The 22,169-nt window shown below is 37.4% G+C and overlaps 1 protein-coding gene across 2 annotated transcripts in view; it reads left to right on the top strand.

The window, feature by feature from the left end:
• Nucleotides 1-22,169, top strand: part of PLCB1 (phospholipase C beta 1) — a gene marked incomplete at both ends in the record, with an annotated part of 691,313 nt that overhangs the window by 568,440 nt on the left and 100,704 nt on the right. For both annotated transcript variants that reach the window (XM_079720111.1, XM_079720112.1), the window contains 6 exons: nucleotides 1,154-1,308; nucleotides 4,265-4,429; nucleotides 6,353-6,452; nucleotides 7,497-7,601; nucleotides 8,618-8,727; nucleotides 21,224-21,356. In XM_079720111.1, the coding sequence (XP_079576237.1) occupies nucleotides 1,154-1,308; nucleotides 4,265-4,429; nucleotides 6,353-6,452; nucleotides 7,497-7,601; nucleotides 8,618-8,727; nucleotides 21,224-21,356 (768 nt within the window). The remainder of the gene's footprint in view (nucleotides 1-1,153; nucleotides 1,309-4,264; nucleotides 4,430-6,352; nucleotides 6,453-7,496; nucleotides 7,602-8,617; nucleotides 8,728-21,223; nucleotides 21,357-22,169) is intronic.

The raw sequence follows: 22,169 nt of genomic DNA, 5'->3' as shown, positions 1-22,169 counted from the left end.
TTAATAAATCTCCTAATATGTAAGTACCCTTTTGTTCCCAGGATAAATTCTATTTGCTTGTATATTATTTTTTAGAACATATGTTTTGCTAATTAATTTTTTAGACTTTTGAAGTTTTTTTTTTTAAGTATGATAAGTCCATCATTTTCTTTTTTTGGTACTCTGTCCAATTTTGGTATCATAGTCATATACCTTAAAAAATGAGAGATAAAATTTCACTTATTTTCCCTGCTCTAAAAATGGTTTGTTACATGGAACATTGGAATGATTCTACCATCACTTCTTTACTGTCCACCTAAATAGACTCAGATAATATGGAGGAAATTGACAGTTTCCCAGATTCCTTATGACTTTAAAGTATCTTTTTGTTTGTTAAGCTCTAGCAATTGCAACAAATGTAGACATTTATTTCATACATTGACTGAGTCTTAGCAAAACTTTGACCAGGAATCTTTGTCCGTTAGAAACTAGTCAGTGTGTGATTACATACTGGCAGTAAATAATCAAAGAAATGAAAATTTTTTAAAGAAAATATTTTTTCTTTCTTTTAACTGAAAAAAGAAGAATTTCACCACTTCACCACTGTTGGTGAAGTATGAAGAAGTCCATCCTCAAAAACATGGATTGTAGGTTTAAAGTGATTTAAACTTTCTGAACGGCATCTTAGCGAGAATTATCAAAAAGCTTTTCCAATATGCATATTTTCTGACCTAGAAATTTCACTCCTAAGAACATCGTTAATGATGGCTTCAAAGATTTCATCACAACGATGTTCATCAAAACATTATATGTAATGATAAAAACTTGGAAGAGAGGGGGCTGTTATAAACCGTGTATTCAGACATATCTATTCAAAAGAAGTTTATACAGTTGTTAAAATTAAAGCAGATGAATATTTAATGAAATGGACATACTGCATTTTCAAAATATATTTGAAGTAGAAAAACAGGATATATACCAACCTATTGGCAGTGGTTTACCTCTGGATTTGGAGATGACAGCTCAATTTCTTTTTCTTGTCTGTATTTCCTGTTTCTATAATGATTAAATCTTTCTTTTTAAAGGAGGAACAAAAGTGGACTGTAATACAATCTTGCTTTCTTGCTCCAAGTAAAACTACAGTCACAATAAAGTTTGTGTTTTTGATATGCAGACCTGGCTATGCAAATAAACATGGGAATGTATGAATACAATGGGAAAAGTGGCTACAGACTGAAGCCAGAGTTCATGAGGAGACCTGACAAGCACTTTGATCCATTCACCGAAGGCATTGTGGATGGGATCGTGGCCAACACTTTATCTGTTAAGGTATGTGCTACCCTATCACACAATTGTACCCAGCAAAAGTCTTCAACACCACCTATTTTGTGTAAAGTAGTTCAGTCATGAAGAATTTAATTCCCAGCAAAGTCTTCATTTCTTTCTTACATTTTTTTTTCTTTAAGGACTAAATCTGAATTAGCAGTTTTCAAAAGCTACATGCATAAAGTAAAGGGACTAAGCCCAACTTTTAATAGGATAAAAATCAGACCCCAAATTAATAAAACTAGTTGGTGAGATTCACCATGGCTTGTCCTTTCTTTTGGTGTAAAGATCCCATGGTGAAATTTACCACGAAAATTACTGACTCATACTGAAGAAATCTTCTGGTCATTCCCGCCCCCCCCCCATTAGTCCTAGGAAAATAGCCACACTGAGTAAAGTTAGAGAAAAAAGTATTCTCTCAATAAATTGTTAAATATTGAATAAAAGCTCTCAAGTTACCATAGCATGGCTTTTGAAAATCTATCAGAGTATTCAGGGATTTATAACACGTAGTAATGATATTAAATACAAGAATCATGTCATTAAGCATACATCTGACCCTCAAAAAATTAATTCCAAATGATTTCTGCAGTCTTTGAAATTGATGTTACGGGAGATACAGTTTTTTTTTTTAGTTGTGAGAAAACATTTTTAATACTATGAATGGGAAATCATTTTTATAAAGAGCTTTTTACATGAATCCTATAAGCCCATGGTTGTTGTATTTAAGTTTCATTTACATGTTAAAGTTTCATTTCTTTTCTGTTTAACTGGATAAGTGCAGCACTAAGAAACATTTTTTAATTGGGCATAAATGCAATTTTCCAATTGACCCTAAACTAAAGGCATATAAAGAACTGTGCAAAAAAAAAATGCTCTGTCACAATTTCACTAATTTATATCTACCCTAATCTTGTTGAGCCCATTTTACTTTAAAATTTATGTCATTTACACCAACGATTAAAAATAAAATTGCAATGAAGTGTCTCACAGTGATATCATTTGAAATTATTTCACACTGTATATCTGCAGAGTGAACTTGGCAGAATCAGAGCTTCAAGATTATATTTAGTTTAGGAAATTGTTTTCAGCAGAGGATGTTTAATTCCTGTCAAGTTTAAGATAAACTCTTAAGTATCACACACTGATAAAATGTTATTTTTAGAATCCTTGTCAATTGTAGTTATAGTTGGGTCAACTTAAAAATATTTTGACAAAATAATAATCTTTTGTCCTCGTTTGTCAGCTCATCTGGTTTTATATTTTTGCTTGCATATTTATTTTTTCTTGAAAATTCCACCATGACAATGTAAGCAATTATAAACAATGACATAGAGACAGGATTATAAACAATGACATAGAGAAGTTGAGGGGAAACAGTTGAGTTCCAAGCAGATGTACACTGCTGCTTGAGTCCAGAATGGAGACAGTGTTCTGGAGATGTTAGTGTCCTCTGAATGGACAGGCCATGATGCATCAGAGACCTGAAGCTGGGTCCTGCCTTCAACATTACATCTGGAGCCAGGATGTGGCTCACTTCCGCCTAGTACTACCTTTGTTTTGAACCCCTGACATAGACTTTATCGTGCCAAGATGGACTTGTGAGCTCCAGTGGTGTTCCATCATCCTATTTTACTGATGAGAACATTGAAGCTCAGTGTCATTAATTTAGTTAAGAACTCTGCTTTAATCAAAATCTTAAGTACACAACATCTTTGATGCATCTGAATTCCCAATGTGACTCGCTTAACTTGGAAGTTTCAAACGTGTTGTAAAATGTCAGCTAAGTTGTTCTTAAGAAGAACCTGAAATTAAGCAAAGAGATTGTTGCCTGCAGGTCTCATGCACCCAGACAAAGAGAACATTCAGGAGAAATGAGCTGTCCCAGGGTAAATTCAGACAGCCTCTTCCTCATGGCTTTCTCTCTATCTTGTATGGCATCTCTGACCACAACAGCATATAGCTGCCTTTGGCCTCACTCAGCCTCTGATGGCCATCCTCAGGCCACCACTTGTCTCATTTCTGGCCCAGCCACAATCTTGGTAATTTTGTCTGCTTTCACCAGCCATAGCTCAGAAAGTGAAGGTTTGTCAACAAGACAACCCAGATCAGATCTCTGGGTCTGCTCCATCAGCACTTGCTTTCTTGCTCCCCTCTCTGTTAAAGCAAAGGACACCTCAGAGTCTGAAAATTCAGTTAGAAAAAGAGGCAGACGTGGGAGACATTTTATGAACATGTAAGTTTAAAATCTCACTTAACTCCACAATATTCATTAATTTTATAGCTAGGCAAAGGATACCCACAACTGTGTGGATGGCTAACCAGGTGAGGTTAGGAGTGATGATAAATTGGGCAATGGTTTAAGGTCCTTATTTGTTTTCAGTATTTTTTTTATCATCATTGTGGCTTTTTATTTAAAGTGTAACAGCTTTGAGAATTAGAATAGCATGATGTTATAACCACTCTTTCAATGTGAATTTTATGAACAAGAGGAAGTTTTTTAAATACTAGACTTTCTAGTGTGTTATGTTTTAAATTTGTACTCTTAAATGACCTTTTAATTTCATTTACAATCATGCTAAAATGAGAATTTTTTTCTCTTAAAACATTTTTAAGTATTAGAAAAACATTTATATTCAGATAAAGGCTCTACAGATCAATCTTTAACACTTAATAGATGTATCTCTCAAATGCAAAGGCATAATCTCATCAAACTTTTGATACTTATTCATTTATTTTCTCCTATAAAACTTTGTCTTATTAATTGACTTCTAACCTCAGCATTTTCAGTATTCCTCTACAAATTCCTTAACTGAAAAATAAATCATATTTGTACTCTGGTTTCTATTTTATTTTGATTATGGTTCAACATTCAGCATCAGCATTTGTACCTCCCTAAAGTATTCTCTTATATCATTGTTATTCATTTATCAAGAGTTCCCTTTTTATTATTTTCTAGATTATTTCAGGTCAGTTTCTCTCTGATAAGAAAGTCGGGACTTATGTGGAAGTGGATATGTTTGGTTTGCCTGTGGACACACGGAGGAAGGCATTTAAGACAAAGACATCACAAGGAAATGCTGTAAATCCTGTCTGGGAAGAAGAACCCATTGTGTTCAAAAAGGTTGGTCTAGTGTCCTTAACATGACATGTTACTGCATCTTCTAGGTGTTTTACACTGGGGAAAAAAATAAAATGAGGAATCATTTGTTGCTTTATTTGAGAATTTACACATTAATAATGCAATAGCATTTTCAAAGCTATCTTAAAAACTATTCAAGATTTCCATGAGTCACTTTTTTTGGATTTTTCATAATTGCATTGTAAATCAATTAATTCTAGAATACCTCATTTGGAAGGCCAGAATAAGATATAAATTTAACTCATAGCCTCTCATAATACAAGTGATAAATGATATGTTTTCACTATAATTCAAATGAAGTAGAGTGGAAAGTAGGGAATAGTATGGTAGCCGAGAGAAAGGAGGTCCATATTTCCTTTAAAAACTATATTAATTAAACTCCCTAGAATCTCCAGCCACTGGTGCTGGTCTTTGTAGCTTGTCTGGAGTCTGTCTGATAGAGTTATAATCTTTTATATTCAACTGGGCTTTCCCTCTGCCTTCACCAGAAAGCAAATCTTTTTCACACACAAAGGAAGATGCTAAGTCCAGTAGAAAGTAGAGTGGATACTTACCATACCCTTTGCTTTTATCTGGCCAAAATATCTACAAAGGCAGTCTTTTGTGGAGAGAATATCTATGGTAAAGGTCTCTGTACTTCAGAGTATTTTTTAATATGCTAATTGGATTTAATAATACTGTCTGCTTCATAGAGTTATTATAACTATTCCCTAATACACTGAAAACATTTAGAAAATATCGAACACACTGAAAAATCAATAAATGTTAGTTTGTTTATGTTACCAAAGAAATAAATATTTAAGGATACAATTTGCCTCATGTTCTTGACATGGGATATGTCTACTCCATATGTTTTACATTGGGGGGAAAAAGTGAGCAATACTTTTGGCTAACTTGGGAATTTACAAATATATAAATCAATCCCATTCTGAAAGTTATCCTTGAAAGCTACTTTTTAATTTTTGCTTTTGCTCCAAAGTATAAAAGTAATTTGCTTTTAAAATATAATAGTGAGAGAGAATAAATGCTGGTGGGCAAAATGGTATCTGCTCCAGAGGCTCCATCTGGATGATTTGGGTCTACAAATGCCCCTCCTAACCTTGCCTTTAGAGAGCCCCTGTATCTCTCCATTCTCAAAGATGGAGAAGGCTACAGAGTGGTAGGCACCAGCTGCATACCTCCCACCATGTGATAAACCCAGGGTTGCTTTGGCCCGAGGCTAATGAGGCATGGGGTATTTGCAAAGCCCTCTCCAGAGAGGTTGCAAAACACAGAGGAAAGTTAATAGTATCATCAAGTAATCGCACCATACACTAGACTTTAAAATGCACTCCTTCTTCCCTTTGATCTTGTTCTAATGGATAATGCCCATGGCATTTGCTGTGACCTAAATCCCTCACAAGATTGTTGGAGAGGAAAACTGAACCAGAAGAGAACAGTGGCCTGGAATATCAAGTATAAGGGGCCAATTATCCCTGCTCCTTGAGACCCCATCTATCCGGCTTGCATATTCATGGGACTCACATACAGATGAGATTAAAATTAAAAAAAAAAACAATATAATAGTGAATGCTCAAACAGTGATAAAACCACCAACTCTTGGTATCTAAGTATAGAACTTTTGTCATTTCTACCTTGAGAATGTTCGTGTCAAAAGAAAATGGTCTATTTGTTGAACAGATTCCTCATTTGGACAAGGTGAGGAAACATAGATGAAGCCATATCTCTGGTAATCCTTCTCTTTTGGAAAATCCAAATTATAGACCAACAACTTAACTTTTTATCAATTTGCTCAGTAGAAACATCTTGGATTTGGAAAAGTGGGGCCAGTTAAAATAATACCTTTCTAATTCTTTCTTGCAGTTGCTCCTACTTGTAACCACATGTATTGTTAATGTCCTATAGGTAGTTCTTCCTTCTCTGGCCTGTTTGAGGATAGCAGTTTATGAAGAAGGAGGTAAATTTATTGGTCACCGAATCTTGCCAGTACAAGCAATTCGACCAGGTATGGGTAGCGTGGTGAGAAACTTTTTATCAAAGTTGTCGAGAAAACCATAACTGCCTTACATGATTGTTAAAGAATGATCTAGGGGACTTCCCTGGTCGCAGTGGTTGAGAGTCTGCCTGCTGATGCAGGGGACACGGGTTCGTGCCCCGGTCTGGGAAGATCCCACATGCCGCGGAGTGGCTGGGCCCATGAGCCATGGCCACTGAGCCTGCGCGTCCCAAGCCTGTGCTCCACAACGGGAGAGGCCACAACAGTAAGAGGCCTGCGTACCACAAAAAAAAAAAAAAAAAAAGGAAGAAAGAAAGAATGATCTAGGAAGCTATTTGTTGCTTTGTTACGTGAAAAGGACTATAAATTTATGTATTGAAATCTGGCAGTTTTATGTTTTTGTGACATGCTATGATCAGTAGTCAAGTCAACTCTTGCCAGTTAATTATGTGTTACAAACTATCTGAAGATTCAAAGGCATATAACAAGTGTTTTATCTTCATGCTCACAGGTCTGTGGGGTGGCAGGGTTTGGCAAGTCTCAGCCATGTAGCTGTGCTTTAGGCTGTGGGCTGGGCTGGGCTTATGTCTTCCCACAACTGCTCATTCAGGGGCCCCAGCTGAAGGAGCAGTGGCGCCCACAGACATCTCATGGCAGCCCAGTGGAATGCATAAGGGCACACCTGTTTCTGCAAGTGCATTTTAAGCCTCTGCTTGTACTACATCACTAACATCCCATTGTCCAAAGCAGGCTAAGCCCCAAGTCAAGAAATCATATACAAGGGATAAATTTGGACCAATAATTCAATGTATGACATATGGTTTCAAATTCTGTCTTGTGGGGATAAACATAGTGAAAGGAAAAAAAATCAGCATCAACATTGTTTCCCTGTCTGATGAGAAAAATAGTACCTTACCACTCAAAACCATATGATTAAAATGAGAAAGAAGTGAGTTGTTTGTCACCCAAAGTCACCTAAAATAAACACACATGTCAAATAGATGTTCCTGTGTTACAAGAAAATATGATGCACAGTATGATGTCACCCTCCAGGCTATCACTACATCTGTCTGAGGAATGAGAGGAACCAGCCTCTGATGCTGCCAGCTCTCTTTGTCTACATAGAGGTGAAGGACTATGTTCCAGATACATATGCAGGTAAACAACCTAACTCAAAAGGATATTTCCATCTGGGGTCATCCATATTTTTGTGACTTAGTGGAAAGCAAAATGGACCAAACAAAGGCAGGAGATTCTGGCCTCAGAATTACCTCTATGTTTGTATGCATGTTTAGAGGTAAATTGATCAAGCATTTGTGAATAAATTTTAGTTTAATTTAAGTCCCCATAAAGTATTGACCATTTTTATCCATTGGGTAATAATATTCCCATGGGCCCAGTACTTTCTAACCAGTGCTACCTGACACTATACAGTCTATCTAGGCCTGTGCAATGAATTTGCCTTCAGCCAGTTTTAGAACCCTGATCCTTTCCATAGGTGAAATCCTAAATTAGAGGAATTAACTTATGATGATGTCAACCAGGAATCATAAATTTAAATGCTTATACTGTCAAGTGGCCTGAGTGCAAGATACTGGGGAGTGGTGGAGACTCTGGTAATCTTGGAGCACATGCCCCATCCAAAGATGGCAGCCATAACTCACTCCAGCTAGACAGTATCATGTGCAAATGAGACCCATATTGCCAAGTCATTGAGTTTTTCAACAGTTTGGAAAGCAGTCTTCTTATGTGAAATGTCTCCATTATGAAACACTGTTTGGCCCAAATAAGACAGGTGTGTGGGCCATTGCTGGAATGCATGAAACACTCAAAAATAAACTATAAAATTTGGAGTATTGAGGCATCCTGAGTTGGAGCTTGTCCAGTTTGGCTCTCAGAGATGACCTCCTTTGAGTTCTCTCTTCCTGAGTGTTCAGCAAAGGGTCCTCACTCTTGTCCATTTCCAAAATGTTGGATGGATAAGTAGATAGTCATATGGGTATGTGGAAGGATGGAAGATGGGTGGTGAATCAGTAAATGGATAGGTAAGTAAATAGATGTTGAACAAATGCATGGATAGATGGGTGATTGGATGGATGGATGGATTGATGGATGGATGGTGGATAATCAATATCTCCAGGACCTTGGATCTAAAATGTCTCTTCCCTATTTAGATGTGATTGAAGCTTTGTCAAATCCAATCCGATATGTGAATCTGATGGAGCAGAGAGCTAAACAACTGGCAGCTTTGACGCTGGAAGATGAAGAAGAAGTAAAGAAAGAGGTGAGAGGGTGTTCTAGTTTTGGGCACAGCGTGAAGCATGATTACCACATCTCGTTGCTGGCTTTGCCTACATAACGTCACCCCTCAGGAGAAGAAAAGAGCACATTGGAAAACCACTTTGATGGAGTTCAGCCTCATCTCCCAAAACATCTATATGATACCCTGAATTTTTCGTATTTCATTCTCTTTTGGCATTCTGTGGCCACCACCAGCATCTTATTTTGTGACCACATTAAACAGTACACATCTTGCTGTTTCAGGGGAAAGTTTCTAGATAATTTCATGTTGATTAAAGGTGAATAAGGCACTTAAAAAAGAGGATGATGATCAAGTTATTTGGTGTTTCCTTTTGTCTTTAATATAAAGTACAGGGTTTTCAAAGTGCTTTTGTGATTTCTTACAATACATAAGGTATTAACACAGTGCTTCGTGTGTAGTGTGAGCCATGAAGTCATTACTATTATTACTGTATATTTATGTATTATAATACATATTCCCAAAATAATTGGTGTATTATTCTAAATTAGATGTCACTATGCAAAGAATAATTAAGGAAGGTTCTAGAAATATTAGAAGTAAGTTTAAAAATATGAAGCCTCTGTGTAGACTGAAATAGAATTTAATGATTATTGGAGATGACAGCAATATTATAAATAGTGATAGAAACTAGCTATTTTCATATTTCATTTGAATGTTCAGAGGATAAATTCAGGGAACCATGAGAAAAATGGAGAGTTATCAGTATAGAAAAAAAAACCTTGAAAATTGTTTGGGTAACTATAACTAATAGCAAGTCAGTTAAAATTGACATTATTTATTAAATCATCTTTTTCTTATTCCAAAAGAATAAAGAAACCTAGACTTATCATAGAAAAAAATTTTAAATAAAAATGAGAAAAGAAAATCCCAAATAATTCACCTATAATCCAAACACCCAAGCCACCTAGAGATAACACTGTAACTATGGGGTATATATGTAGCTCATCTTTTTATGCACAATTAGTACTTTTTCATAAAATGGGATAATATTCACAATCTGTGTTTTAACCTTTTATTTTCACTTAATGCAAACATTTTGCATGTCTTAAAATATTCTTCTAAGACATGACTTCTAATAACTTCATAATCTTCTATCATACATATGTACATAATTTATTTTTCCAATCTCCTATTGTTGGATATTTTGAATGCTTCACTATTTTAAACAGACCTTCAGTGAACATCACATAAATATGTTTCTGAGCACATTTATGATTATTTCCTTGTTTTTTGTATAGAATTTTAGAAATTTTTGATCTAAGATGTTGAGTTAATTGAACATGAGAGAAAATGAAATGTAAAAAAGAAAAATATTTAACATCAGAGTAAAATTTTCTGGGCTCTTATTTATACTGCAGGCATCATATCCTATAGAACCAATAAATACATATCATCCTCTGTGATGAAACTTAGACTGGAAAGTTTTATAAATAATGCTTTCTGCTGTATGCAGTATCATAGGGAAATTTTACACTGCTGGATAATTATGCCTAATGGTAGACATGAATTTACTTCCAAATTAGGAGTTTGGGATTAACAGATACACACTATTATATACAAAATAGATAATCAACAAGGACCTACTGTATAGCCCAGAGAATTCAATATCTTGTAACAACCTATAATGGAAAAGGATCTGAAAAACAATACATATATATATATATATATATATATATATATATATATATATATATATATACATATACATATATATGTATAACTGAATCACTTTGCTGTACACCTAGAACTAACACAACATTGTAAATCAACTATACTTCAATTTTTTTTAAAAAAAAAGCTATTTGGGGAGAATGTAATACTAATGGTTATAAAAATACAGAAGTAGAATTTTAGGTTAACATTATTTTAGTTTCTCCTCTAAAAATGATGATCATAAGGATTTTCAGTAATGCTGGTTAAACTCAAAGAATATTTGAACATTTTCAATTTTAGAAATAATTTTAGAGGCACTGAATCACATAGATTCCATATGGTAATAGAGAAAATACAATTTTTTGCTTTGAAATGTCTAAACCCTTAACTGATCTCTTTTTTTTTTTTTTTTTTTGCGGTACGCGGGCCTCTCACTGTTGTGGCCTCTCCCGTTGCGGAGCACAGGCTCCGGACGCACAGGCTCCGGACGTGCAGGCTCAGCGGCCATGGCTCACGGGTCTAGCCGCTCCGTGGCATGTGGGATCTTCCCGGACTGGGACACGAACCCGTGTCCCCTGCATCAGCAGGCGGACTCTCAACCACTGCGCCACCAGGGAAGCCCTGATCTCATTTTTAAAGCTTGAGAAAAAAAATAATTTGCCCTACCATGTAATGCTGGGAGAGGAAAGTCATTTCACACCTTTGAACACCAGTATGCCCTTTATCTTGTCTTGTAATAATGTCAGTTTGTTTGAATGAGGCCACTGAAAATAAGTAACTGTGGTTTTCTCAAAAGAAAATTCTATCTAGGACATGGTAGGCACTGGAGACACTATTTTAGCAGCAAAGACTTTTTTAGTATAATCCTTTTTAACTTGGTAGTTATAAAGGTCATTTCTATTTGAAAATGAAAGACTTTGTTGGACTACAAAATATTCCCAGAATTGAAACAGTCTAATAAGTTATCTTCATAGAGTACTTTGCAAACCAAATAAGTAGGGAAGTTGAAAATTCCCCCATGCTTTGAACAGCAGACATTTTTTCAGATCATGTGAAATGATAGATGATAGATGATAGATAGATAGATAGATGATAGATAGAATTACAAATATGTATATAATTACAGTATATAATTGGAAGTTAAGGGATAACAGAGATTTGAGTTGCTGGATTTATTTTGTCTCTTTTAAAGTCACAATTCAGGATGGTGTGTTAGTAAAGTCATAGAAGGTTGCCTAATCTGAATCATAACAAAGGCTTTATAATATTTATAGTTATTTCTCTAAATAAAATATTGTTTAAAAACAAAGAAACATAAAGGCCTCTCAGTAGTCTTGCAGATAGTGTTAACACTTTTGGTGTATGTCCTTCTAGCATGTTTTCTATGTATATATTTTTTTCTTTACAAAAGTTCTTAATTTAAAAAAAAATGTTCCACAGCCCTAATAGTTTAATGTGGTTAATAGAGATGACTAATGAGACATCAGTAATATTTTTATTTTCTATTTTTAAAATACACCTCTAAAGAGAATAAAGTAAATATCCAATGTACTGACTGCAAAATATTATGTGATATTCCAAATGCAATATTTGAACATAACTTGTTTTTAGCACATCAAGGAGTGCAGAAACATTTTACTGAGTACTTACAACGTACCTGGCACCATTCTGAGCCTTTTCATGTTTATTAACACGTTAAGTCCTAAAACATCCATATTTCTTAACAAGTATTTTTTATTGCCATTTAACAGATGAAGAAACTGAGGCACTGAGAGATTCTGTTCCTTGTCCAGTGCCACACAACTACTAAGGAGCAGAGCTGGGGTTGAAATCCAAGCAATCTAGCTCCAGAACTCATGTTCCACACCAACACTTCTAGAAGTTTAATGTGCAGACCAAGGCATCATAATAACATGCTGATCCCATCTGATAACATGGGTCTGGAGTAGGGCCTGAGGCTCAGCATCTCTGACCAGCCCCAGGTGATGGGATAACACTTCCATGGTCCACACCTTGAGTAGCAGGGTCTACACTACACCACATCGCACTACCTCAATAACAAAACTGTAATTTTCTACTAACTTTTAATAAGGACTAGCCCTTTTTCATCTTTCTGTCCTCTGTAGCAGGTCACCTGGATGACTGACCACAGAATATAAGACCTTTACTTTAAATAATAATCCTTTGAATTGAATTTTCTGTTGAATCAAATGTCAAGATTTCTCCCTTTAAATCACTGGATATTTTTAGAACTTGTTCTTCAGTAAGTTAGGTTTATATATGTGGGATCTATTCAGCTAGTTTGTACACTGCCTGCTGGCCCTTTATCACCTGTGTGTTCATGATACAAGTGAAGGTGTGTGAGTGGTCTTCACATCCTTTTGATGTTGAAAAGAGAAAGCTGTTTGGTAGTATTCAAATTTCATTTATTCCAAGAGGCTTACTTTTTTAAGTTGTCAGATTCATATGCTCTTATAAGTGAGCTGAAATTTATCTAAAATAATTTATTTCCTAATTCTGTGTATGGCACTGTGGGCATCTTCAATGGGATTGATTATTTGAAAAGAAAAAGATCCTATGGTATGGTATGAATTTTACCAGTAGGATAATCCAACAGCAAAAAAATCCAAGGTGGTGCTCTCAAAAAGTTAGAGTGTTTAAACTTAATAAGGCCTTGGGTGTCATTTAAATTTTCCCAGATGGGAGCTTGACGCTTTACCCACTGTCCAAGAACTTGGCACTAAAATCAAAGATGAGGTTTAGTGGTCATTTTGGATTCTCTTCCTCCTCAAATAATGATTTAGCAAAATACCAACTTACATAAACGAGAAACAGATAATAGAGGTAGTTGCGGAGGTGGGAGGGGTTATGCTTTGGCTTATAAAAAGCTCTAAGTCATGGGGTTGTAATGTACAGCATGGTGACTATAGTTAATAATACTGTGTGTATACTTGAAAGTTTCCAATAGAGTAGGTCTTAAAAGTTCTCATCACAAGAAAAAGTTTGTAACTATGTGTTGTGATGGATGTTAACTAGACTTATTTGTGGTGATCATTTCATAATATATACAAATATGGAGTCATTATATTGTACATCTGAAACTAATATAATGTTATATGTCAATTATATCTCAAAAAAGTCTGTACTTAGAAAAATACATACACTAAATAAATGTTTCTTGATAATGATGGTGATAGTCCCATAGTTTGATAAAAAAATATTAAGAAATTTTCTCTTTTAATATTTTTAAATTATAAAGCAAGGCCCATTTCATTCTAACTTTTCACTTGCATGTGTATAAAAATATGCCACATACATCATAGAAGTAATGTCATGTCATTTTTAAGAAAATTTGTATGGAGTCACATGAATTTATTTTCTGCAAAGACTGAGAAGTGTAGTATTCCAGGTTTAAGTCAAATACATATGTGCTGTGATCTAAAATAAAAATCTGAAAGAAAAGAAAAAAAATACCAACTTACAGAAATAATAGTTTCTCACCATACATGAACTTTAAAGCATCCAATAAAGTAGGAAGAGAAAGTTTGCCTTTTAGGTAATGGTCTTTAGATAATGACCCTGTCCCTTTCATTTCTACACAGTTTTAGAATTTACAAGGCACTTTGATTGGATACCCTGGGTAAAACTGGGCCTTAACTAGGACAAACATATAGTCCCCATTTTTAGAAGACAGAACAGTTGCTTATAATGATAGAGTGACTTGCTTAGTATCAATGGCCAATAAATGGAGGAACCAGGGTCTTTTAAAATGAGATCTCAAGAGAAGACCATATATTCACTTGAGTTAAAACTACTCAATGAACAGTTCAATTCCACTGCTGTTACAAATCTCCTCCATAACAATTTTTAAAATTTCAATGGATTCTAATGAGGGGCTTTGGGTTCTTCTGCCTAAAACAGAGATGAATCCAGAATCCATGCCATGACCAATACCATAGGGACTATAAAAGCATAACTAAATGACAAAGTTTTTCACTCTGCTTTACAGCAAGGTTTCTCAAATTTTAATGTGCATATGGATCACTCAGGGATCTTGTTTCAGTACAGATTCAGATTTAATCGGTCTGAAGCAGGGCACAAAATTCTGCATTTCTGACAAGATTCCAGGTGATGCTGGCACTGCTGGGCTGGACCATATTTTGAGTAGCAAAGCTCTCAGATTTTAGTATGTATCGGGATCACCTGGTTGGCTCCTAAAAGCACAGATTGCTGGGCCCAACCCCAGGGTTTCTGTTTCAGTAGGTCTGAGGTAGACCAAGAATTGGCATTTCTAACAAGTTTGTAGTGATGCTAATGCTGCTGGTCCAGGGACCACACATTGAGAACCAATGCTTTGGAGCCCTGCATCTGTCTCTCACAAGCACCTGACTCTCCCCACATGGAATTGAATAGCCATTAATTCCATCCACTCTAAAATGTCAGTTCAATCTCAGGAACCTGGGAAGAGCTACAGGAGAAACTCTCCTTGGGGAATTGTCCAGAATCTGTTCTGTGAGTGATTGATGATAGTCTTTGACAAATGATTTGCTCAGTTAATATAAAAGATACATTTCCAAAAGATGAATGTGAAGGGTGTTTGGCCCATGTTTTCTTTAAAGGAGGAATCCTTGATTTCTGCCTAACTCAAAGAATTCATTTCTGCTGATTTCTTTGGAGACTGTATCAAAATATTTCCAACAAATTAAAGCTGGTAGGAATGGTAACATATGCAACACAAAATAGTCAGCAGAGCTGTGCCCTGTCACCCTTTAATCTCTTTCTAAATAAGCTGTTGCAATTATGAACTAAATGCAGATTCTCTAGCCACAGACACAGAAAGAGCAGCATCTTCATATTTTTCACCCATTGATTCATTCATTGAAAAATATTTTTTAACATAACATTTAGATGGTTCTTTAGTTTCAGGATTTTGTCACTGATACTACATCTATTGATTATACATGAGGAGGAAACAAACTGTGGATGTCTTCATGCACTCATTTAATAAAAGTTTTTTTTAACACGCTGCATCAGTCACCATGCTGGGCGATATAGAGATATAATGATGAGAAAAATCAGATGCTCTCATAGTCGTTAAAGTCTGGAGAAAGACTGTAATAAAAATTTACACATATGCTTGTAACTTGCAGCTGTCACTAAGGCTTCAACAAAGAGATACCATGTGAATGCTGATGATTTCTTTGTATGATGACACATATGATGATAAAAACTGAAGTCAACAGATGAATTTATTCAGCTCCTTAAAGCTGTCTTTTGCTTTAACTCACTTTGGTAAACTCTTAAAAATATCAGAGTTTTGTCATAATTTATTAGAAAAATTTTCAAACATACACAGATGTTGAAAAAGAACACCCATATATCAATCACCTGGATTCCACAATTCCAATTTTGATGCATTTTATTTATCACATATGTATCCATCTATAAATCCCTCTATCCTTTCATTATTGCAACTGATTTTTGATGCATTTCAAAGTAGGCTGCAAATATTAGCATACTTCATCCCTCAATGCTTCAGAACACATACATCAGGATATAGTTTTTAGAAATGTTCTGAAATTTTTAGAAATGTGGGGTAGATATATTATTTAATTTCATTCAGGTAATATAAATTTAAGGTACCAATTGTACATGTGTTTAAGCAAGCTCTTTCTTAAGGGAAAGGCTAGTTTTGATGAAGCCACATCCACTGCCCACATTTGTCCTGAGTGGACTGGATTTCTGCGTGATGAAATTATGAGTCTTGCCCCCAATATTCTGGAGACACTGATGACCTTGCCCTTGCCCTCACCCATCTAGTATCCGAGTCAAGATGCTGTCATCCTAACCACTACCTGGAAGGGACTGTACATTTTAGATGACTCAGGCAGGACACCGACACCTCCAGTAGCTCAGTCAACACATTCTGGTGTTTGGAAGACCCTTAACTTACCATCTTAACCACCCCACTAAATTCCCCAAATTTGAATTCTCTCTTGCTTCATCATCAGATCCAAATTTGCAGTGCCTGGGATAGAAATCTTTTCAACTAGCATACCAAATGGCATCTCCTCCTTCTGTAAAACTTGTAAAAATGGCCTTTCCAGTTATACTTTTACTGATCCACTTGTGTCATATTTTAAGGCGCTTCTGTTTATTTTTGATATAGGAAGGATAGAAATATTATTTTTTTATAAAATCTTGGCTTTAAAATTCCACTGTTTCATGTTTTGAAGGAAAAATAGTGTAATACTTTCACTTGGCCACTGGAGGGCAGTGATCTACTTCTGCTGTAGTTGATTTTTCTCTACCTAGCTAAGCAAAACTTGGCGCAAGTGAAATATCAATTTCTGAACCTTCTTTCCTTGAAATTTGTTGAATTAGATCCCAAGAGTCTCACCATTAAATTGACAAAACTGATATTTCTAGTTCTTTTGTTTCTATTGTAATTTCCAGTGCAATGCAAAAGAATTTCAGGCTTATTTCATTCAAGTGCATAAAAAAAGAATATTTGGACAAAGACTGGGGAGAAAACAAGTCACAAGTGTTGACTTCCACTGATGCTTGTGAGTGGGGCAAGGAATTTGGTTTTTGCATTTCATCTCACATATCCACAGAGTGGGAATTATTCAACCTTTCAGTGATGACATCAAAAATTTAATTTTTAATACCTGAATGCCTTTTCAGTGCAACAGAGTAGGCTCTTTGAGAATGGTCTTTACAATTATACATCTCTGTATCTCCGCAGTAACGTAAGTTACGATTGTGGTTCCTTAAGTTGCTATTATCATAGAATACAGGGTGAACTAGTGCAGTAGAAAAATTCAGACTTTAGACAAATACATATATTCAAACACCAGTCGCACCCTTAACGGTGTGGCTTCTAGCAAGTCTTTAGTAAAGACTTTAATAACGCCTCTGACCTCTTTGCTGTATAATGGAGTTGAGTGGCTGCCTTCGCTGTCTGGCTGTGACGAAGCTGGCGTGTGTAATGGTGCCTGGCACGCGGTGATCTACAGCTGCTTCTATGGTCAATCTCCAATAGGGAACAGCCAATTCAAATCTGTATATACAGCCCTTCGTTAGCAACATATTTTAAGCAACAGTCCAATATATTTGCCACTATATATTCTCACTAAATTAATAAAATCTGTTTCGAGAAAATCCTAAGAGGTCCCTGACAAGGGTCAGTCTACACAAGGAGCCCCAAATTCCTTAGCCCAGCATTCAGGGTCCTCCTTACCCGCTCTGTTCTCTCCACTTTTGCTGGGTCCCTGGGACGAGGAGGTGGGGGGCGGGGCTGCAGACCAGTTGGCCCCGCCCACTGCGTTTACAGCGGTGGCTCTGGGTACATTGCTGACTGACACAACCCCGAAAATCCAGGCAAACTCTCTCCTCTGAGCAGAGGGTACAGATGGGCAGCTTCTGGGCCACATGCTCTCTGAAGATGTGCATTGTTTGGCCTCTCAGTGGTTTTAAATTGGGAGATATTGCACCAAAAAGTCAGTTTCCCAGCTTTCCTCGCAGCCTAGGCAATAATTGGCTGGAATTCAGTCGCCCCTCCCAGGAGCTCCCCCTCCAGGTCTGGGCACAGCCTCGCTTTGCCCTGTTGCGTGAAATCTAGTCCGTTTCGCTCATTTCCATCGTTTCTATTGACTGGCTGTTACTGTACAGTGCCAAGGGTGCCCCTGCACCCCCCAGGGTTATGTGGTGCCATGCACCCTGCCTGGAGGCATCCCCAGGACCCCTGGACCAAGCATTTCTCCAAAGCTTACCTCAAATCCAGCACCAAACCTTGGTGATCTCTTGATCCTCAGTTGTAACTACAAAGTGTTTGCCAGTGTGTTTCCTCAACATTTATCTATTATTTTAAAAAGGCCTTTGAATTCATACATTATATCAGTTTCTGGAATGTAATGGCTTTGTCTTACATACCCTTGATAAGCAGAGCTTCTATTTCCTGCATCTTGATTCAAGTTAATGATTGAACTTGATCTCCCAAGGGCACACAGCCCCATGGAATGCCTGCAAACCTGATACAGAAAAAATAAGCTTGCTGGGTTCATTTTGAATACACCACCAGCCTGAGACCCCCAGGGCACTACACCTAGTTGCCAAAAAGAAGCCACACAGTATTGCCTTCAGGGAAGCTGGCTTTCCATCACCTCTATCCTTGCCTCCATCAACATTTTCTTCTTCCCTATCCTCTTCCAGAGGGCTAATTTCAGCCAGCTGTCACACTGGGAAGTATCTGATTCATCCCCACCTGTTTCCAGAAACCTGCCTGGATATAAAAAAATGGGCAAGATCAGCCGCCCATGGAACAGGAGCACCTTCTGTCCCTGTTTTCCCGGCAGCTGAGTTTGGTGACCATGGGCACCCCCTATGGCTGGGAGGCTGGGAAGTTTTAACCCCACTGTATTCAAGCCAGAGGACCAAAGCCAATGGGTAACTTTGCTGATGACCCAGTGCTCTGTCCAGCACTCCCTTTACTTGCGTCTCTCCTGTGCAATGTAAATGCATTTCCTTTATGAATTATGTGGTCAAACATCTATGATAGTTCAGTCTTCTCAAGTATCTCCTGCAAACCCAAATGCCTACAGGACTGAGGCAGGTAAAGTCTGAATGAGTCACAGGGGAGTGTCCTTAAAGAGGCAGAAACCCCTCCGTCCTCATCCAGAGCGGGAAAGCAGACCCAGTGTTGCCCAATCTGATTTTTCAACTGAAGCAAGAGATCCATTTTATTAATGTAAAATCTCCTATTTTTAAAATCTGGCAATGTTGGGTGAACATTTCAATGCACTCCATTTGGACCGTAGAACATTTTGATGCACTCCATTTAGACCGTAGAACATTTTGATGCACTCCATTTGGACCCTAAGCCTCCAGTTTGCAATCTCTTGCTGAACAAAAAATATGCAATCCCTCCCCTTGGCATAATGATTCTAGGGAGACTTTTCCTGATGGATGTAACTGAACAACACAAACATACCAGAACTTCTCCATTCGAAGTAACCATTTTTCAGAAGACAGAGTTCTGCATCCTGAGCTCTATAGGCTGCCAAGGTCACTGGCCTAGGTTTCTTAGCCCCCACTCCGCCCCCTGTCCCGCCACTGAGCCCAGGCTCATCCCTTACATCTCAATGCCATCAGCTCTGAGCAGAGCAGGCTGTGGTAGGTAAACAGGGATTGTTTGTTGAATTAAAATAAGTTCTGCCATCACCAAAAGCAGTGTTGTAACTTGTGTTTTAAAGATGCTTTGGGGGGGGCTTCCCTGGTGGTGCAGTGGTTGAGAGTCCGCCTGCCGATGCAGGGGACGTGGGTTCGTGCGCCGGTCCGGGAGGATCCCACATGCCACGGAGCGGCTGGTCCCGTGAGCCATGGCCACTGAGCCTGCGCATCCGGAGCCTGTGCTCCACAACAGGAGAGGCCACAACAACAACAACAACAACAAAAAGATGCTTTGGGGGGACAGATTAAAAACCACTTGTGACAATGTGTCATTATTTTCATTCTCATCTTACATTTTCTAAAAATGTTATAATGCAATCTGCTGTCTGTAATTACATAACAAAATGTCACAACATTGAGCTCCAAATGACTCTTGGCCATTTCCTAATATATTTTCTTAATGTACAACAAAGTAGAGCATCGGGATAACCTCACTGTCAGTAAAATCTCCCTTGGACTCAGAAGGCAATTCTGAGACAAGAGTTGCAGAACCCTGAAAAGCATCACTAAAATGGTATATAATTACTGAGGCAATTATTTTATAAAGATCGGCATTTACTCATCAAATATTAAACGTTTGCTCTGCACAGGGCATAGAAGACTAGCTTCTGGAGGGAATGGAGTAGAGATTTCATAAGTTTTAATGTATCTGTTATTATTATTTATTGGTAGTATTATACAAGCTTAAATGTTTTATCTATTTATTTAACATGCACAAATTTACTCTGTGCCAGGAATTATTCTAAGCACTTTATGAATAGTAACTTATTTGATCCTCTAAACAACCTTACAATATAGATAATATTATGATCACCGGTACATACATATCCCCATCTATAAAGATGAGCAAAGCGAGGGCAGACAGTTAAGTGACTTGCCCAATACCACAATACTAATAAGTGTCAGGGCCAGAATTTGAATCCAGGTAAGTCTGGCTCCAAAATCGATGTTTATAACCAGTGCATCAATTAGCTACTACTGCATAACAAACAATCTCCCAACTTAGTGGCTTACAACGTCAACTACTTATTATTGTTCCTGAGTCATTTGGTCAGCTGAGCAGTTCTGTTGATCTGGACCAGGTTCAGCTAATCTTACGTGGGCTCACTTAAGTGTATGTTGTCAGCTGAGGGCTGGCTGGTCCAGGACATCCTTGTCTACATGACTCAGCTCTGCTCTATGTGGGCTCTCATCCTCCATGGCTATAGCAAGGGTCTGAGAAAGAGAAGAAACATCTGCAAATGGCTTTTCAATCCACTGCTTACATCAAGTTTGCTATTCTCTCATTTGACCAAAGCAAATCACATGCTCAGGTCCAGAGTCAGTGCTGGAGGACAAGTCCAAGAGCAGTGGGCATAGAAAAGCATAAATATTGGGGCCTTTAATACAATTAACTGGCCACAATCATGGTTCAATACCATGCTATTTTTACCCTGCTTTCCGCACAGTTTCAGACGTGATATTTCAGAGTCCAAATGAGTTGTGAAAATGCTATCAAATGTAGCTTTGTGGGTTTAGGAAGGTCACAAAAGAACCATAAGTGTGAAAAATTAAAGGATGTTTATGATTTTAGGCTGATCCTGGGGAAACACAGTCAGAAGCTCCAAGTGAAGCCAAGACAACTCCAGCAGAAAACGGGATGAATCACACTACATCCCTGACACCCAAACCACCCTCCCAGGCTCTCCACAGCCAACCAGCTCCAGGTAAACACTCTGATGAGAGAGCTGTGCTACATGACTAGGAGCCTCTAGTTTATATGTGCCACTGAAGGAGGTAGCATGATTGACTTAGAGAAAACATCACGTGGACAAAAATGCACGGACTTAGGAGAAACGTGCTCCAGAAACGTGTGATGAGGGAATGAATGAGGGAAGGAAGGAAGGAATGAAGAAAGACCAAGAGACTCATAAGTGCTCATCTGGCTATGCTGACAATTTACGAAGCCACAACAATATATCACCCAGATCTCCCATGTCTTTATTTAGCGATGGATTATGGTCCATCAGCTGGCAGGGTGTGTGAAGGGTTCTTCAAGCACCTTATATGCAGCTATGCTTCAGAAGCACATTCTTAGTTCTACCTCACTAAGTTACGTTTCTGCCAAGAATTCCTTCGCATCTTTCTCTACTTCCTTTCACCTCTTTTAAGCGCCTATCATGTGCTGAGCACGCTGCTAAATGCTTCACGTGGATTATCTCATTTAACTCTTAAACCAGGCTTCTGAGGGTCGATTCTACCACTGCCCCCATGGTGCAGGTGAATAAATTGCAGTTTTGAAATGACAAGATACTTCTTGAAGGCCATGTCGCTAATGAAGAGTGAAGACAAGACTGACACCAGTTCTCCACGATCCTAAAATTCTTCCTTTTAGATTCTATGCTCCTACTGAGACTACTTAAGAAAGGAGGTTGTTCAGATTCATGGTAATAAGGAGATAAATTGTGTATAAAAAGAAGTGATATTTTCAAATGAAGTTTTTATATACCAAATACAAACATTTAGTGTGTTTCTAGAAT

Source organism: Hyperoodon ampullatus, assembly GCF_949752795.1.
Source record: "Hyperoodon ampullatus genome assembly, chromosome: 14".
Classification (NCBI taxonomy): Eukaryota; Metazoa; Chordata; class Mammalia; order Artiodactyla; family Ziphiidae; genus Hyperoodon; species Hyperoodon ampullatus.
Note: the sequence above shows the minus strand (reverse complement) of the source record. Positions and strands in the feature narration are given on the sequence as shown.